Source organism: Electrona antarctica (genome assembly GCF_951216825.1).
Source record: "Electrona antarctica genome assembly, chromosome: 17".
NCBI classification, from domain to species: Eukaryota; Metazoa; Chordata; class Actinopteri; order Myctophiformes; family Myctophidae; genus Electrona; species Electrona antarctica.
In genome coordinates, this window is record NC_136798.1 from 26,818,406 (window position 1) to 26,838,614 (window position 20,209).

The 20,209-nt window shown below is 41.4% G+C and overlaps 1 protein-coding gene across 5 annotated transcripts in view; it reads left to right on the forward strand.

Annotated features, from left to right (window-relative positions):
- rad51b (RAD51 paralog B) overlaps positions 1-20,209 on the forward strand; it is a 151,537-nt gene that overhangs the window by 3,548 nt on the left and 127,780 nt on the right. For all 5 annotated transcript variants that reach the window (XM_079527030.1, XM_079527029.1, XM_079527028.1 and 2 more), the window contains exons 6-7: positions 420-603; positions 9,582-9,624. In XM_079527030.1, coding sequence (XP_079383156.1) covers positions 420-603; positions 9,582-9,624 — 227 coding nt within the window. The remainder of the gene's footprint in view (positions 1-419; positions 604-9,581; positions 9,625-20,209) is intronic.

Here is a 20,209-nt window from a genome sequence, read left to right on the forward strand (position 1 = left end):
AGATAAACATTGATACTTTTGTTATATATAAAGTACATACAATGATATATAGGGGCGCAGATCTCATTACAAAAATATACAAGAAAGTATTTCTAGAGGGGAGTGGGACACCCATAGAGGTCTCTATATTTGGTATAAAAACCAACATGTAACCGACGTTACATGCTTAACGACAAACACATTAACATGACCACATACAAGTGGGTGATATGTGAATCAGTCCCATGAATTCAAATGCTTGAGAAATCATCACAAAACACACACATGCATATATATTTAAAATACAACATTTATTTTTCTGATTGGTTGGTTCCCCCCCAGGATCTGATTCTGCGCCCATGCTTATGCACAGTACATAAAGTACACACACTGATGGCAACCTACTCTGATGTGTCTTGTATACGTTGTGCTTAATCCAGAGTGGAGAGACTGGAGGAGGACATCATCTCCACCAAATCAGGTCTGATCATCCTGGACTCTGTGGCCTCGGTAGTGAGGAAGGAGTTTGACACGTCGCTTCCTGGGAACCTCACCCAGCGGAGCAACCTGCTGGGCCAGGAGGCTTCCACCCTCAAATACCTGGCTCATGAGTTCCACATCCCGGTAAGCAACATCAGTTTTTTTTCTTTCTTTTTTTTCACCATGTTTTGGGTAGTTCACCCCCAAAAAATCATTCAAAATCGTCAAAATCATTATTTTCTATCAATTACCCCATGGAGCCTTGAGTTTATGGATATTTTTATTTATTTAGTTTTTGTTACATTCCAGACAGATCCTACGGAGACATTAGCATCTTTCCGCCGGCCATCAAATTATTGGCTTAGGAATTACACTCCTCGAGCGTGACGAATAAACTATCTGAAAATAGCACCTGTAAATATATTATAAGCTGAGGCTTTTTTTTTTTAACTCTTTATTTTTGATTTTTTTTTTAATATGCAAGACGAGACAAAAGACAAAAATGCTTTTTATTAAACAACGCGGAATGCAGCAATGCTAATTGCTGTACCAGCAAATTTCTAACACCCGTGGCACATGTGGCGAGTACTTTATATTTGAAATCAGAATGTTTCTATACATGTTTGGACTGTAAATGTAGCGATTGCGTAAAACAGGCTGCAGTTGCGCCATGACTGTCATGATAATCATCATGACAGTCAGGGCTAGTGCTCCCCATACAGCGAGTATTGTCCGAAATCATCACTATAGAGTCCACTGAGTCTGGATCCCCTTATGGGGAGTAGGGAGTAGGGAACAACCCTAGCAATTCGAACAGCCAGTGTCTCCAAAAATGTAGGGCAGTATAGTGTAGCACAGTAAGGCGGTGTGCTACCTTTTCACCACTAGATGTCAGCGTTGTCACACAAACCTTCCCCATTGTTACAGAGAGTTGTAAAAATGTAAAACATCAATCAGATGAACACTACACAATTGAATAGCCTTAACAAGAATATCGGATGGACTAAAATCCTCTCTGCTAATATAAGGCCATGCCAACAGTAACCCATAAACAATATGTCTGGTCTGGGTGCTGTGTCTACTCTATTGTCCACTAAGAATTATAATGATAAAGCAGAGGACTAGCAGGGACAGAGTCATGGATGATAATGGTTTGTGTGATGTAATTATTTCTACACAGTTAAAGGGACATTTCACCACTGGAAGAAACTGCAGTCACTCAATGTTAATAGCATTTGTAGTAGATAACAATTTGAAATTTGCACCATATGGCCAGAAACATAACGTGTGTATGGCTAGGGTTTGACTGGATTGCTGAATTCCTACAATGACCATACTTCTTTGGTGCTCCTTGTGGGGAGGGGGGAGGCTGTGTGGAGGTGAAACTTGTAGTCCAGGAAGGAAGTAAGAAGTAGGTCGGGAGTGGCTTCTTGTCGGTATCAGCCGGTAACACGCAGGAGTCCGTTACAATGCTCTAGACCGCTGGGAGATGGATTGCTGAGGTGGAGCGCCACACCCATAGACATATATACATAGACGCCTCATTTGCCGCTGCAGTTCATTGGAGCGACGTGTATCCCAATGAAGGCGGAAGTGCAGTGCTGAAGGCTTTTTTTTTTTAACAAATCTTTATAACAGTCATGACAATATACATTACAAAACAAGACAAACAAACAAACACAAACAACAAAGTTATTAACAATACAACATCAGAGCCAGGGGGGATTAGATTACTAACAGAAAACATTAAAAGAGTGAACACAAAGCAACAGTTCTCCGCAGCTTTCTTATTTAGAAGTGCTGAAGGCATTTGCTGAAGGCGACTGCGTCGCTGCCCGAGTGACGTCACTCATGTGAATCCTCCATGTCTCTCGCTGTCACTCAAGTGACTACTGGCCAATCACAGCGCGTCTTTTCCGGGACTTATGTTACGCACGCGGAAGCTTGACAAGCTTCCGCTTTGCTTCCGCTATTCTTCGCAAGGAATGTCGGGAAAATAGTGCCTTCAATTTTGACACACGCCTCAGAGCCGGAAGGGGCGTCTATGTATATATGTCTATGGCCACACCTACCATCAGCTCCCAGTACTTCCTGCAGGACTTGCTGCACCATGCCGTGCTACTCATACGCTGCTGAGTTGGCAGTGCCCGGGATCGAACCCATGAACTTGTGGTCCAAAGGCTAGAGCTCTACCGACTGAGCTATCCGGACACAAGTGAGACCACAATTTCATGACAAATTTCATGACTAAAATATCTAAAAACACATTTCACACATAAAACCCCCAGGAAAGTGTTTATTGTGTCCTAAACATCATTCAAATAAGATCTGGTTGCAAAAAGGGGTGAAGTAGCCCTATTTATCCATTTGAACAAGCAAATGGACACTTACCCGGTAAGTCATCTGACTTTGCAGCACATGTCAAACATGTACTTAAGTATACATAAGTGATAGTGGCTCCTAAACTGTGGAATAATCTCCCCATTGCAGTCATAACTGCAGACTCATTCCCAATCTTCTGCCGTAGTCTGAAGACCCACCTCTTCAGACTCCACCTCACCCCATAGCACTTCCGCACATAGCACTCTCATATCCCTTCTTGATGCTAGCTTACTTACTATGCAGATATATCTTGGTTTGCGTGTTCTAATGTTTCTGTTTCTTAGATTTGTTTTTCTCAGCTGCAAATGTTAAGAATGCTATTTAGATAGCATGTTTGGACAGATGCTAGGTTCATTGTTTACTTGCTGTCCAAGTTTCTTTGAGACACTACTTTGTTCTCTCTGCACTCTTGTGTGTGTTTACCTCATTGTTTATTGACTAGAGCTCATGCTTACTCTGCTTATTGAGATTATGCGCTCTGGATAAGAGTCAAGTCAATTTGATTTATAAAGTATGTTTAAACAACCAAGGTTGGCCAAAGTGCTGCACAGAACAACAAATACAAAGAACAACAATGTTACACATACAAGTGCAAAAGTGTATGCTAAATGACTAAAGTGTAATTGCAGTGCAGCAGCAATGGAGTGTATTCATATTCACACTGTATATATACATGAAGTGATAATGGCAATTAATAGTTTCTGAAACTATACAGCAAATTTTAATATGAGCTTATATTGTATTAATATTATGCTGCTGACAAACCAGTTCATTGAGATCCCTCTGCCTCTGAAGTGAAAGCTGCCATTCACATTAAAACGGTAGAGAAGAATCGTCAGATTCACCAGGGACCCCACATAAAAGCAGAATGGTCGACAGCCTCCATGTTGAGTCTTTAGTCCAATGGTTCTCAAGCATAGCGCCACCTCCTCCTCCAACCCCCTCCTGATTGTCAAAACACTCCTCTTCTCCCTCAGTGAAGAGATGTCCTTAGCTGTGTCCCTACTTGATGCACAAAATGCTGCACCGACAGCCATGTGTGGAAGAATGTAGTTGCAGTGGTCAGCTCCCAGGTCTCTCAGTTTTATTTTTTATTTTTTCAGTTTATTTAGTTAACCTGGCATGGGAGGGGAGACGGATGTTCACCCAGGGTGAGGCGCTGACATGGAGTGCCATGTCGCCCAGTCTAGATGTTGAAGTGTCCCCATGCTCCCAGGTGCTTCATTAATAGGGCCCACTGCTCCTAAAATGGGTAAAATATAGAGGATACATTTAATGTATGTGCAAATGAACAATGACAAAAAATACCACAAACCAGTGGGAACTAAATCTAATCTTACTCAGATTTAAAGTAGTAAAAGTTCTACTACTCAATAGGCAATTGGCCAGGGGAGATATTACGCTTGTGAGCATCAGCTGGCAGTGCTACTTATAGAACAGTAGGCATACTACTGCTTATGTGCTGGTTATATTGTATATTAACATACTCTACCATACAGGTTGGTTGAAATAAGATGTCATTTCATTCAAATAATAATTTCAGCTTTAACACTTTACTGTGTAGGCTGTTATTGCCATCAAGGTGTTAGTACGCCATCACTTTAAACCCTTTCAGCTTGAGGGAAAGAGCAGGCTTTGTCTGGCTTTATGTACACATCTTACATAGGCCTGTACTTGGCGTTACGTAGCAACAGGAGACTTGCGATGCTTGGCGACCGCAGAGCTTTTGTTCACCATAATCTCTCTCAGCCCTCTTTCATAACCAAAGGCCCTATCCATGTCCCCGGGTGTTTTTTTCCCTTTTCTTTTCATTTTGTCTATCATCTGCCGTGTGATTTCTGATCAGCGCTCAGGACCAAAATGTGCTGTGTCGGCACTTGTGTTGTTTTAACATTATGGATGCTTGCGGTTAGACTGGGCGCTGTTCTGACTCGATAGAGCAAACAGACCAGAACATGTCTTTTCTTTTTTTTCCCGCCTTTCGCTATCTTGAAATGTGCCCGGACAAGAAGGACACAATGGGATGGAGGTTACTCGCCATGGCCCACTTTTTTTTTTCAGGGTTTAAGTAAATAAAGACATTTATCTTAAGTAGAGTTTTGCAGGGCTAATACCCTGTTTCACCATCCTGTCTGACTTTGAAACCTTAGAGAGCTGTGCTCTTTTATTTATCCAAGGCAGGGTTTGTTGGGTGAACATGCGTGCACTCGTGCAGTCACCCCTCGGAGCTGCCCAGTACAAATACCACCTTCTGCTGTCTGTCATGTGCAGGACCCCTGCTCTTATAGTTAATAGTAGCCAAGGTAATGGTAACCAGCTCAGTGGCCTTATGGTTAGTGTGAGAGGCCAGCGTTCGATTCCCAGGCCGGCCCACACCAAAGAAGACTACAAAAATGGGACCTAATGCCTCCCTGCTTGGCACTCCGCATCAAAGGTTGCGACATAGCATCATGTCCAGGGGTACATAATGGCTGGATGATGTATTTGCACGTCAAGCCCCTACATAAACAGAAGATGGCCTCCTGCTTTATGGGTACATGGGTAGCAAGGCTTATGTAAGGTTAATAGTAAGTTAATAGCGGAAGCTACTAAACAATCAACTAGGCTGCGGTCAGAAACTAAAAACCAGGTTTTCAAACATAAACATAAAATCGAACGACACTCTCATCACTGACAAGCTTGATGTGGCCAACTACTTGAACATCTTCTTTACAAACATGGCAACAACTCTGGTTAACAAACTGCCCTCCCACTCTGGGCTCTTTGGTGTAGAGCACATTAAAACCTTCTACAGAAACCTAGGTGTTTGTAAAGACGATTTTAAACTAGTTATGGTAACAACTGATGAGGTACTTTGAGTGCCCTCCAACCCCACAAGGCCACTGGCCGTGACAATATTCCCTCAGCCATCTCTATAGCTCCAATCATCACCCACATAGTAAACCTCTCCATCAAACAGGGACAGGTCCCCCAAGATTTCAAACTGGCCAAAGTAACCCCCTTGCACAAGAAAGGGAGTAAATTAGACCCCGGCAACTACCGCCCTATTTCTATTCTAAGCTCCATCTCGAAAGTGATGTAAAAAATAGTCTATGAACAGGTTGAAAAGTATCTTGCCACAAATAAATTAATGTACGAGTTCCAATCTGGCTTCAGAACATCCCAATCCACTGACACATTCAGTTCTCTATTTGAGCGACCACATCAAACATGAGGTGGATGCTGGCAAATACTGCGTTTCTTTGACTATGCATGCACCTCCTGGTACCACAGCACCTCAAAGGCCCTTAAAACTAGGCTCCAGACTTCCCAAAACAAACTGGTCAGGCTCCTACTTGGCCTCACCCCCCGGAACCCACCTCACCCCTGCCCACTTTGACAGGCTGGAATGGCTTAGGGTAGACGACAGAGTACAGCATCTTGCAATGGGTCTGGTCCACAAGATTCGGTACACCACCAAGATACCCATGTACCTGTCTAGATACTTCCTTAATGTTAACGAAGTCCACACCCACAACACCAGAGGGAGTGCAACGAACCATGTACAACCCAGATTCGGCAAAAACAAGGGACTAAATTATTTTCGCTCCTATGCCACCAAAATGTGGAACGCCCTACCAACAGTCATTAAGACATGCGAATCCCTTGACTCCTTCAAAACCGCTCTCAAAGGGCACCTACGGACGGCTGCAATTCGAAACTGGCCCCTGTAAAGTCTGAATCCCTCCCCACCGCCCCCCTTTTTCCCCTCACTGTATATGTTTCTTTTCCCTTTTTACCTCCTTTATGATGAATTCCTGTTCTGTTCTTTGACTATATAGAAGTGTCTATTTGTACGTCTCTAAATGTTTTGATGAATTGAACATGGTGGACCCTCTTTAAACAAGTGTAATGCTTAATTGGGTCGTCCACTCACATTTAACAGTCTTTGCAGAATTACAGTACATTTCAAGCACAAACTCAATACAAACTGTTAATAAATATTTCAACCAATCAATCAAAGCGCTACATAGTTAATAGCAAGTGCATCAGTAACTGCATAAATACCCTGCAGCCCTCATTCGCTTCCCAGATCTCCTCCCCAGTATAGACTGAGGTTGTACCAGGCAGTTCTCAGGTTCAAGGTGGTCCAGAATTACAGAATAATACATTTGTTTTCTAAATTAAACCCTATATTTTTTAAATATTCAATCTACAAGCTCACAATGCGCGGCATCGCAACACATTGTGAGCTTATAGACTGGCTATTTTCAAATGGCCGAAATGTATATAGGGCTGAAGTGGTTAATGTATGTTTAAAAAATAATAATCAAAATCTACAAACTAGGAACTAAAGTTTTCAAATAAATATATTTGAGTAAATGTAAAACATTTGGATCTGAAATGTAGTGGAGTAGAAGTAAAAGTATTGGAAATACTCAAGTAAAGTACAAATACCTCAAGTACAGTACTTATTAGTAAATCTACTTAGTTAACACTGTGTAAATGTACTGTGACAAAAATATGAGTTATGTGTAGATGCATTGTCTGCACATTATGTATGCGATGAGCTCAGCGCACTGGCATGACCAACCACAAAATTCCCTCAAAATATGAGTTTGGCATTGTTTTACCTGCATATTTGTGCGAAAACAATACTGTTCTGCCAAGGCGTGTTACCAGGAGAAACAGCACAAAACATGTCTTGTTCTCCAAGAGTTTTGTTTCATCATTTCAAAACATCTAGAGGAATCTGCCACTGTGATACTGCAACAGGAATGTATTATGCCTGATTTATACATGGTTGTGAGCTTGTAGATGACTTAAACCTCAGCATCCGTCTGGGGAAAATAGCAGATCTATTCGCGCTGCAACGTGTGGATCAGCAATTTTCAGCAGCATTTAATGCACAGTAAATGAGTGAAAACAGACAATACACTAGTATAGAGGGACCCCACTCGACAACGTACAGGGTTTAAGTGGTCAACAGCTGACATCCTCATGGGACGGCAGAGCCTCACAGGGCCTCACATCAAGTGTAAGGGGGCAGTGCGGGACGTGTAATAATGGCTGCAGACCATGCCATGTAATGATATAGATTCATCCTGAAAATGACCTGAAAACAACGCCCCCTGGTGTGTAAGGTCCTTAACCACTTAAACCTATACTTCATTGGACTTCTTCCACTCAGTGACTTCTGAGTATGGGAAATGTGGGGGCGGGGCACATTTAATGTAGCCGTTCAAACCAATTTCCTGAATTAATATAATATATGTATTGTTTATGAGAATGTGACATTATAACATTGGTACAGTTTTCCACATTATTAGAATTTCCAGCATTTAAAATTAGCCGTTGCCCTTTGTCAATATTATACTTGAACTATTTGAAAATAGCCGGTTTACAAGCTCACGATGACGTTGTGAGCTTGTGACGACACTTATGTAACCATAATGGCTGAACCTGGCGAAGCAGCCACACGAAATGTGCCATTCACTCCAGATGTGTTTTACATGCATTCTGAAAAGTTGTAAAGATAAATACTTGGAACAAGTCAGTTAAGCAACGATTACACTTTTGAAAAATCTGCTGTTTTTATGGACTGTGGTGAAAAAACATCGTACTAGATAAGCCTGAATAGCCTGAGACACGGCATTTTTATAGAAACACATAAAAACAATCTCCAAAGGATGGCACAGCATGGCATAGTGGTTAACCACATGAACCCTAGAGTACCCTATTCTGGGGTGAACATTCTGCAAACATAGCAGATGTACAACCTCGCACAACATGTCACATTGCAACGTGTCATGGCCAAATATACATATTCATTTGGGGGTCCTTAACATTAAAAAGTTTGAGCACCACTCATATAGCAACATACGTTTTTCGGAAAAATGATTTAGAAGATGGTAGAATCGGCCTCAGGTTTTAATGGGATAACTGAAAACTGCCGTGTTAGAGCTCTGCAGCAGACAGTGTTTCCATCAAAAGTAGAACAATCAACCGTAACCAGAAAAATGTAATGAATGCAAAACCGAATGTTGTTTCTCTGAATGCTTACAAGACAGGATAATAGAATGGTATTATTGTATTTTAATGAATTGTATCTGGCCCGCTGGGAAACTTTATCACTTATGAACTTGCTTCAGTTAGCTGTCTGGCTGGTTATTTTGGCATACGTCGTATTTTTCAGACCAAAGTGTGCCGTTTTGACAAAAGATTACATTATGCTTATTCGTGTGAAGCAAACTGGGACACTATCTCTTGTTACTGGAAACACTGTTATCATACACTGCTAGTCGTGCCTTTGTGACCAAGGCCAACTCACACACACAGAAAACTCACACAGACACAATATTAAAAACATGGCATAATAAAGGGTGGTTCATACTTCGTTGCGCGGCGGTGTCGCACAGCGAAAACAGACAATGTACAAGCCCAAAACAAGCTCAAAACAAAAACAAATTGTGAGTTTGCAGATGGGCTATTTTCGGTGCACGACATGGTACACCAAATCAGACATAAGCAACAGATCAGGTGTTGAAGACGGACTTGGCACATGTTGCAAGTGAAGTCACTGTAGCTGTAAAGTAATTGAGGGATGATGACAGACTTGGGTTGGGTTAAATAATTTAGCGACGACTTAACTGTTGTCCCTAAATTTATTGGCCACCCTTCTGCCCCCCCCCCCCCCCAGCAGGACTGGTTACATCACACACCGTGAATACTGTATATGTTTGTTTTTTGCCTCTCCTCAGGTGGTCCTGACCAACCAGATCACAACGCATATCGGAGATCGAGGTGAGTTGTGTTTGCGTCTGTGTTCTTGTTTAACTACGCACATCGTGGGAACCAAAAGTCCCCACAAGGATGGTAAAACCACAAGGACTTTGACCTTATGGGGGACATTTTTGAGGTCCCTGTGAGGAAATGGTTCATTTTCATGGCTAGGAAAGATTTTTAGAGCTAAGTTTACAGTTAGTGAAATATTCAGGGTAGGTTGGGGTTAGGGGTTGGCGTTAGGTTTGAGGTTATGGATTGACAAATTAAAATTATACGAATAACATTTTTTAACAAAACATCCTTGTGACGTACCCACTGGGATATATACAGTGTGTATATGTATGTATATATATATATATATATATATATATATATATATATATATACTGTATACACAAACCTGCGTGCATGTAAGGCATAGTAAGTGCTAGCAAACCTACACTATCAAAAAACTACGGAAGCGAGACGTGCGTCCGCTCTTTCCTCTCTGCAAAGTGAGTGCAGAACTCCAGAGTGCAAAGCGTCCAACCATGGTAACTAAGTACACTACATTTACTCCGGGCACCTAGGCTCCTAATGCAGCGTGACCGCTGTTCGAGTCCCGTTCCCGTCCCATTCCTGATGAACTTTGCCCCAGCTCTTCTCCCCTCGTTTCCACTTTCCACTAACAATAAAGGCAAAAAGCCCCCAAAACATCTTTAAAAAAAAGTACTATAATCAACATTCAAAAATAGACAATCTACAAGCTCACAGCCAGCGCTTTGCAATGCGTTGTGAGCTTGTAGATCGGCTATTTTTCTTTAAAGGTCTGGCACATTTTTTAATACAGTACCTTTACTAGTAAAATAGTATTTCTACTTAAGTAAAAAGAAAATATCTTTGTGGACAGCCAGGATGGGAGGTCTACCAGCACAATGCTTTCCATGTTATCTTACTTAACCCACGTCTCCACTTGGCCACAAACCACGCATGTTATTCTGGTGAATTTTTGCCTCACATTCCCAGGCGTGGGACTTCTTGGAATATAGATAGACCTACCGTAGGAGCGGGTAACTCGTCTTGCGTCTAGAAAGCACTACTGTAGTGTGTGTGTGTGTGTGTGTGTGTGTGTATATTCGTGGCAGCGGTGGCCGAACGGATTGCGGAGCGGTCTTGATACCGGAAGGTCGCCAGTTCGAATCAGCGGTCCGACACGTTAAAATGAAGTGCCCTTGAACAAGGCATTGAACCACTACGATGAAATGTGTTCTATGAGCAGGGCCTGGCTGGAAACAAGTTCTTGAGCTTAGCCCAGATACCCTGGGTAAATATAATAATCATTTCATTTCATATACTGTATATACACACACATACACACACACATTTACACGTTTATATTTTAGTTGCATAAAACAAATGCATAAATGAACACTGAGGAATTTACTGTGTAGGTTACTATTACATGTACTGTATATGTTTTCCATTATCTATATCTCTGTGTGGACGTCAAAACGAATTGTTGTTAAAATGCATTTTTTACAGTTCCGTTTGGCCATTGTAACTATAACAGAACATTAAACCCAACGCCAACCCCTAACCCCAAAACCTACTGTAACGGCAACCTGAATATTTTACCAATTGTAAACGTAGCTCTAAAAATCTTTCTTAGCCATGGAAATGACCCATTTCCTCACGGGGACCTCAAACATTTACCCATTTGGTCAAGTCTTTCTGGTTTTGCCCTTGTCCTACGTCTGGAAGCACAACTGTGCAGTGTGCATGTTCTACTATTTACATGTTTATATTTTGGTTGACATAAAACACCACTGAGGATTTCACTGTGTGCCTCACTATTAATACATGTTTTCCATGACAGCTACATTGCACTGTATCATTATGCTTCTGAGATTGAGACCTAAAGGCCCACAATTGCACATGGCCCATGCAGTTTATTTGACAGTCTAGGCATTCCGCTGGCATGCATCTTTATCTAGAGCGACCTCACTTCCAGGGAGTTGGCGGGTAAGAAGTTCAGCCTGTTGACGTGGACAGATAGATCCAAAATTTGACCTTAATTACCTTATAGCAGTGGTTTCCAAAACTTTTAGCCTGTGAACCAAAAGAGAAATGTGATATCTCCCCTGGTCCCAAACTAGTGAAAATAGCAGATCTATTGCTTTTTTGAAAATGTTTTGAAATGATAATAATTAAAAACAAACTGTGGGAAACAAAAAATAAAGGGACCCTTAATAATGTATGTGTCGCGACCCACAAATGGTTCCCGACCCAGAGTTTGGGAACCAGTGACTTATGGGATTGTTGAGGCTAAAGCTTGCTGTTACTGGAATAACACATTGAGGCGTTTATATATCTTTGTCCCTATTTTGCAATACAATCAGTTTGCTGTTCTGGTTCATTTTTCCATATCTCCATAGTTTGATTGGCTTGCCACTGAGTCGGCAGCAGATTTGAACCGGAAGCAAAATGATGTGTATATGCTTGCTGAGCCAATTAATGAAGGGAAACTGAACCGCAATGGGGTTAAGCCACCTTCTGGAAACCCGGGACTACAGTTACGCACAGAGCCTAGAGAGGACAAAAAGGTTCATAATGTCAGGTAAACCTTTTGATTCTAGCCGCTGGGTGTTAAAAAAAAAAAAAAAAAAAGGGAAACCCAAAACATTGAAATGCTAGTTTGTGGCTGACAGTCCCGTGATAAGAACTCTCTCAGCAGACACCGTGGGCAGTGGATATCTCCCGTATCTTTTCAGTATCTACTGTCTGTGTATGTGTGTCTGGGGCTGTCCCAGTGGAGCGGCTGAGGCGCTGAATGTTGGGACAACATTATACCAGGACCGCGCTTTGAATAAAAACAAACACGCTACACGTTATGTAATAGACACACTCGCTCCCTTGTTCTACGTCTCTTTTTTATCCTACTTTCACCCTTTCTCTCCCCGTTTCACTCGTATTCTCTGTCTCCACCTCTAAATCCACATTTCCCCTGAGGTCCTGCTGTCTTTCTCGACCCCCCCACCCCCCCAGTTAGAGAGGGACCATACAGTGTATTAGACAATAGAGGTGTGTATCCAATTCTTCTATGTAATCAGATTCACATATACACTCCCTGGCAGCAACACCCCCCTCTCTATCTCTGTCTATATATTGTTGCTGTCAGGCAGAAACCTTGTATCTCCATATTTCAGGTTTTTACAGTATGCCCTCCCCCCCTGTAAATTATATCGTAGATTTTGTCGTGTCACACAAAAGCTAGATTTTCTCTACCTATTTTTTACTTTTTTGTGACTGTAGGTTTCATAAGGTTTGAACCAATCAAAGGTATAGTACTGTATTAAAAATTACTTGACGTGACTAAATAATAACTGGCTTGGATGCATTGCAGCACAGGCACTTCTTTCCCCTCATTTCTTGAACAGTAACAGAAAACACACAGTATGGTCGCTTGTATGTCCAAAACTGTCTATTTATGCTCTCGTTTTGTCGTCCTCTCTCTCTGTCTCTCTTTCCCTTTGACTCTGTTTACCTCCATCCTCCTGACTCTTATACTCTTTGTCACTCTCCCTCTGTTTCTGTTTCTCTCTCTCTCTCTCTTTCCCTTTGACTCTGTTTACCTCCATCCTCCTGACTCTTATACTCTTTGTCACTCTCTCTCTCTCTCTCTCTCTCTCTCTCTCTCTCTCTCTCTCTCTTTCTCCCATCCCTTCTACCCTTTGTCCCCCCAGCGTATTGGTTTTTGTTCCACCCCGGGTAGCCCAGGTCTCACGTTGCCTTGTTTGGTTGCACACTGTCTGTGGGCTTTTCTTCAGTGAGCTGCCCAGGGCCTCCTGTGTCACTTAGTAGGACAAGCCTGTGTTGTTACACTGGGTGAGGCTCTGAATGGGGCCTCAGTCTGTGTGTGTCGTCCTGGCTTCAGTTACTACCTGACTTTAGTTAGGTTAGTAGTACCACTAACTGTATATAATATGAATTGTGTTATTGATCTCTGTTGTACAACAGTTAATACAACGATAGGCCTATTTGACCAAAACACCGTTTTGGTCAAAACACCGTCCAATTTACTATGACACTATGTCATGCTTACCCGAAGGATGAACCCTACTGATTTTTTTTGCATCACAGACGTGTGGCTCTACCAGAGGCTATCTGTCTACGTATAAGAGGGTCAGGTCAGTCTGTGTGACTGCATCGATCAGTAAGCTAGCTTAGTGTTATTATTTTCACATAATGTCATTGGGGCTCTCATCAGGCTGAAGCATTGCCCAAATCATATATATAAGTCATAGATCACTTTCCAGGCCGCAACGTTACATTTGATGTTTTTAATTCTTAGCCCCCAGTTAGACCACAGGGCTCTAAGGCAGGCAATGTTGGTCAAACTTCTTTGACGGCCCACCCATCCGTCCACTTAACGGCTGCTGTGATAAGTGGTCAAATGACTGCATGCTTTTTCAGAGCATGTTTATTTTAATAATCGATTGTGTTATGGTTGGGATCAATGGAAACAATATAGAAGTGCCTTTTTACCGGTTGGGTGGGTGTAGCTAAGGGCTTTTAGACTCTTAGGGCCTAAAAGGGTGTTTTTTTTTGAGTGGTGCAAAAAGCTACGTGTGTGGCTACGAAGCTATGTGTGTGGCTGCCTGGCTGGGTGCCTGGCTGTGTGCCTGGGTGGGTCTGAGCACGAAAATAGCATGGTTGTTTTTCACCACCTGTGCGCAAGCTAACACACACAAACGCACATATTAACTGTATATATATGATGATTTTGGGTGTGCCAGTACAGTACAGTGACAGTACAGTAGAGGGACCCCCACACGGTAACTCTGTAATTTTTCAACCGTTTCGGACGTGGGGCGGCTCGCCGGAACCGCACCCTGCCTGTGGGTCTGGAACTTCTGGGGACCCCCCGGGGACCCCCACACGGAGTTGCACCACTCACTTCACACGGGTGTGATTTTTCCATTTTGAAAACATTTTTTAATTGTTCACTTAGGTTTGTTACTTTATTTGTCAAATAAAGAAATAAAAGAAAGTCACCTAATACATTGTGTGACAGGTGAGGCCCAAAACGGAATGGATTCGATTCACTAACTGAAATCCGAAATATTTTGAACGTACCGGCATTTACAACAATTGCTAGTTAGTGGTCTGATTCACTAATGATTTAACCAGTTATTTATGTCCACCTTAGTGAATCGGCCCAATGAGTGTCATAATATGTCTGAAAGAAAAGGTTGGTCTGGATACTGGCTAGTACCTCAAACACAGTACTTGTAAAAAATATATTGTATATAATAATAATAATAATAATAATAATGAGGTGTATATATAGTAAGTACTTCCACCTTATTGCAACCTCTAAAACAGTGGTTTTCAACCAATGGTCCGGGTACCACCAGTGGTCCTTGAGGGGGTTCCATGTGGTCCCCAGTTAAATGATGGAGAGTTTGTAACCAAATGGACTCTTATTAGTTATTTAACTTTTGAGAGTGTAAAATGAAACCAAATGGACCCACAAATCATTGTTAAACATCGGCATTACTTAATTTTCAAGAATTGTGGACAAAATCCTATCCAACGATAACAAATTCTTTAGTTTTGTGCCATTAAGTCTAAATCTCATCAAATGGTGGTCCGTGGCTCAAATGCTGACACAATAATGGGCCTTGATATGAAAAAGGTTGACAACCACTGCTCTAAAGGATCCAACGAACATTCTGCACTGTGGTTCAGTGTACACCCCATAGAGTAACATTCTGCACTGTGGTTCAGTGTTCACCCCATAGAGTAATACAAGGATAGAGACCGAACCGGAGCGTTAGCCCCGCCCCCCGCTATTCATTTCAATGGAAGTTGCTCAGTGGCGTTTTGAAGCCCCCGGAATACTGCCGGAAGAACAATTATAACTCAATGGCTCGAGTGAGCAGAAGTTAAGCCTGGACCTCAAATTTGAGGTCCAGTGACGTCACGTTACGCACATGACGTCACTGAACGAACGTCCGTCCACCTCCATGAACGTGCTGCAGTTCCACTTTTCGCCAGTAGGTAGTGGCAGCTTCAACGTTGGATAGCCTTACTGGGGGCTTGGTACACCCTCATGAGCGTCCATTTGATCCCCTGGGGGACCCTGGACCTGACATTGAGCAACAGCGTGTACTATACTGTTGCTTTTCATGTGGATGGTCTGTGGAATTAAAGCAGTTTAACCACATTAACCCTGGCACCCTTATTTTGGGCACAGTTATTATAGGCAAACATTTTCTAAATTTGTTTCAAAAATAGACAAATTATAAAACAGGGCTTAAAGCTGCTATAAGCATTATTATGTGAAATTTGAATTAGCCCTTTTTTTTGGTATTCAGACAGCCAGCAATGGGTAAAACGCTCCCAAAAAATGTAGTCTCTGTGACTCATCTAGGGGCCACAATCTGCATTCAAAGATTTTCCTAGAAGCTTTGCCATTGGTCGATTTGCCTGTCTACTTCCTGATTGGTTAGTCATTTCGACCGGGTTTTTTTTCGACCAATGACGAAGCTTCTAGGAACATCTTTGAATGTTCAGATTGTGGCCCATAGATGTGTCACAGAGACATTTTTGGGAGCATTTTACTCATTGCTGGCTGTCTGAATAAAAATAATAATAAAAAAAGGTCATTAAAATTTCGACATAATATTGCTTATAGCAGCTTTAAGTGCTTAAGCCACTCTGAATTTAAAAAATAACTCATAGCCTAGCATTATGTAAATCTAATAATGTTATTTAGATGCTTGTTGTTCAGATGCATGCTAGGTTTCACTCTGTAACCTGGCGTTAGACAGACCTTTATTAATCCCATGCGGGGTATTCAATTGTCATGGCAGTACAGCAGTTATGAAACAGGACAGATACAGAAAGAAGATAGAACTGGGTGTAAATTATAGTAAGACGTATGCAGGTATAGCACATTAGGATTAGGAAATGAGTAGCAGAAACCAGGGGATTTCTAGTTGCACTCAGCACTTGGACTGCCTGACAATTAGCCTGATGAAAGAGGCGAGCTATTAGCAGGTGTGGAGATAAGTGCACTTGACTAAAGTATGCATTTAGTCCTAATCTATACCCTAACCCCAGTAGTACTTATGTAGCTATTTACTCACAATAACCTCACAGCCCACCAGCAGGGCCCCAGCCCACAGGTTGAGAACCACTGGTCTAAAAACCAAGCAGCCTCTGACCTCATTTAGTGAAAACTCAATAGCCGGTGGGAGTGCCAAGTGCACGGCATGCCAACACTGCAGGCTTAGAAGAACACAGCAGAACACAGCACAGGCAAGAGCAGAGGATGTGCTCACTCACACTGCTCTACAATTAACCCATTATAGTACAGCAGATAATGGGAACGATATTTCACTTGGTGATACAAGTGTGAAATTTGGCATGAACATTCCTCTGGGTCATCTCTTTAACTGAGCCAACCACAAATCCTATATGGTGGTCATTTTTCAAGAGATGACATGAAGGTGGCAGGTCACATAGGAAGATGCAGAACCAAATGGGGTCCATGTGTGGTCCAGCCCCTTGGAATGTAAAATGCATGCATGTGCTAATGAAAAGTATTTAAAATATTATTTTGATGCTCATATTATTAACCTTATGAAGTATTACAGACAATACATGTGCTAACTAAATTGTTTTTTAGTTAGAGCATGTTTCATCAACATCATCAACTTGTGACGGGAGAGCGCGGTCCCTATTGAGTGAATGACAAACTATAAAATAACTAAAATATTTAAGGTGTTTTTAATTCGATGGGGAATTCAAGCTAGAAACTGCAGGTTAGCTTTTTTGTAAAAAAAATATGTGCCTAATGATGATGTCACTGGTGGACGGGTTTCTGAACTGCCCACAGCCCTCCTATGAGACACAGACTGAGTAGAAAAAAATTGTGCCATTTTATCATGATTATTAGTGAGGACCTATTATATGAAGATAGGTTGAAAAGTGGTGAAGTGGTCCTTTAACCACTCAAACCTGTTTGAGTGGTTTTTTCCCTCCAGAATATTTGCCTATTTTCACCAAAGGTTTGTCTGGTGTTCACATAATGTTTGTCTACTTTCACCTGTTATAGCAGAATAGGGATGCTAGGGTTCATGTCCTTAACCCATTAAGACCTGAGGCCAGATGTTTCTGAAGAATAGGGATGCTAGGGTTCATGTCCTTAACCCATTAAGACCTGAGGCCAGATGTTTCTGAAAAACCTGTTTCTATATCAGTGGTGCTCAAACTCTTTCATGTCAAGGACCCCCAAAATGATGTTTGGCCACCGACCCCCAACTGAATTGTTTTGTACCACAGAAGCAAAGAATATATATTCAAAGATTTGCGCCACATTTTCATGATTTGTCAAAAAATAACAGATCTACAAGCTCGTAGCACGATCGCGACGATCACAACACAGCCGCCACTGCAGAGGACGTACTAGCACTGGGCTGCAAGGAGGGGATCATAATTAATAGCACATATTTTCTCATTTTGGTTTCTCACATAAATGATTGCGGTAAAGGTTGAAGACATTTTTCTTGACACTACATTAAGAATGTATTAGGCTGAGTGAGATCACGATAATGTGCAAGATGCTCAGACGTACATTAATCAGATTAATTGTAGGCAGCAGCACATACTGTATCGTTGCTGTCAAGCAGAAACCTCGTATCTCCATAATCATACTTTTTTGTCTCCCCCGTAAATTGTGTAACAACAAATGTACTGAAAATAGCAGATCTATTGCTATTTACACCATTTTGAATAGATTTCTTGTTAATAATAATAAACAATGCATCTAAATACAAGGTCTCCACCTCTGACAATATCATACGTTTTTTACTTGCGCCGTCTTTATCAGCCATTGCCCAATACCCGGGCATGGATGTAGCAAAGTTGCAGCTGCTTATTTGCAAAGCCAAGCCTTGAGGCGTCAGTGCTAGGATATGGTCATGCTGGATTTGTTTAGCTTATTTCAGTTTACTTTAGTCTAGACTTGTCTAATCTAGCTTAATTTGATTTATTGGACATTAAAAAAGAATTAACAATGTTTAATATAATTTATCCACGCAAAACGTAAGTAGACTTCCCGCAGAAGTCTATACTCTGTACACTCCCTTCCCCCCTCTATGCCAAATAAATTAGTTAAAAATAGCCATTCTACAAACTCGTGCTGTGACGTGTTTAGTAGATCTGCTGTTTTCACAGAATGTGAAATAAAACATTCAATCAATCAATCGATCAAACCTTGACTAACATCCATTGCATAATGCATATACAGTACAGTATATCTGCTGCTATGCTCGTGCACAGAGCGTTCGCCTATTATGACTTGCCCAGAATAGGGATGCAAAAGTATAGTAACAAGGCTCTCCAATTGTTTTGTGTGTGTATTTATGTTTTTCTGTCTGTGTCTAACGTGCAGTGCAGGGTGCTGAAATGGGACAGCTATGTATACCTCCAGGTCACCTCCTCTGTAGTCTGTGGTTGTATATTTGGTTTATTGGACAGGTCGACAAAACATAGGAGGTAAACACGCAACTCGGAATGATCAAGAATAACAACGATGCAAGAAGACAACCACTGTAAGGATTATGTACACATGCCAACAGGAGTGCAGAATCAATCGCATGTAAACCTGACCTTGAAGTACCCAGAAAATGAGTAGCAAAGACTAAACTACATAATTGACTCTTTGTCTGAGGGTTGAGTTGTAAACAGCTGCATGCAACCGCCCTTTGATACCGCCTTGTTTGTTTCTGGATAGACTGCTAATCTGTCACGCTTTGTTAGCACTCTGTCATATGTGACCACATTTGACTGAGGGACTGCCATTGGACCTTTTTAGAATTTTCGTTCTTTTCATGTCATATGAAAGCAGGGAATCATAGCTTCAAATTGACATATTGGTTGTTCAGTTTGACCCACCAGTTTTGGAGATATGGCTTATAGAGTTGCAGAAAACAGGCGTGAAAGGTTCACTTCTGTGGTCTTATACCTAGCTACATGTTTAAGCATTTATTTCATATTTACATGTCTATTTCAACTCTGACATGTATTCCAGACATGCTGTAGTATGTGAAGTGTCTGCCTGTGCTATTAACTCATTTTGGGAAGATTTTTTTTTTAAATTAAATTAAATTAATTTAATTAATTGTAATAGTTATGTTATTTGTCATATCTGCACTGTGCAATCCTAAAAGCCAAATAGAAAATGATTTATTTATATGTTCCTACAGTATGTTCAGTGCCTAAAATCGCCAATAATGTATGACATTAACTCAACTAAAGTCAACTAAAATGTCAATCGTGACTAAAATTGCATGCTCTCAACGTGTTGCATCGCGACACATCGTGAGTGCTTTGTGAGCTTGTAGATCAGCTCTTTTTTGTTTTGAATAGCCAAAATATACACTACATCGACAAAATAACAAATAATTAAAGCTGTCAAATGATTCTAGCAAGTGAAAATGTTTCCCTCTGAGATGTACGTAGTACAATAGAACTACAAATAATAAAACAATTTAATAGTGAAAGCAGAAAGTACCTCAAAATTCGACTCCAGTAGAGTACTTAAATAAAAGTA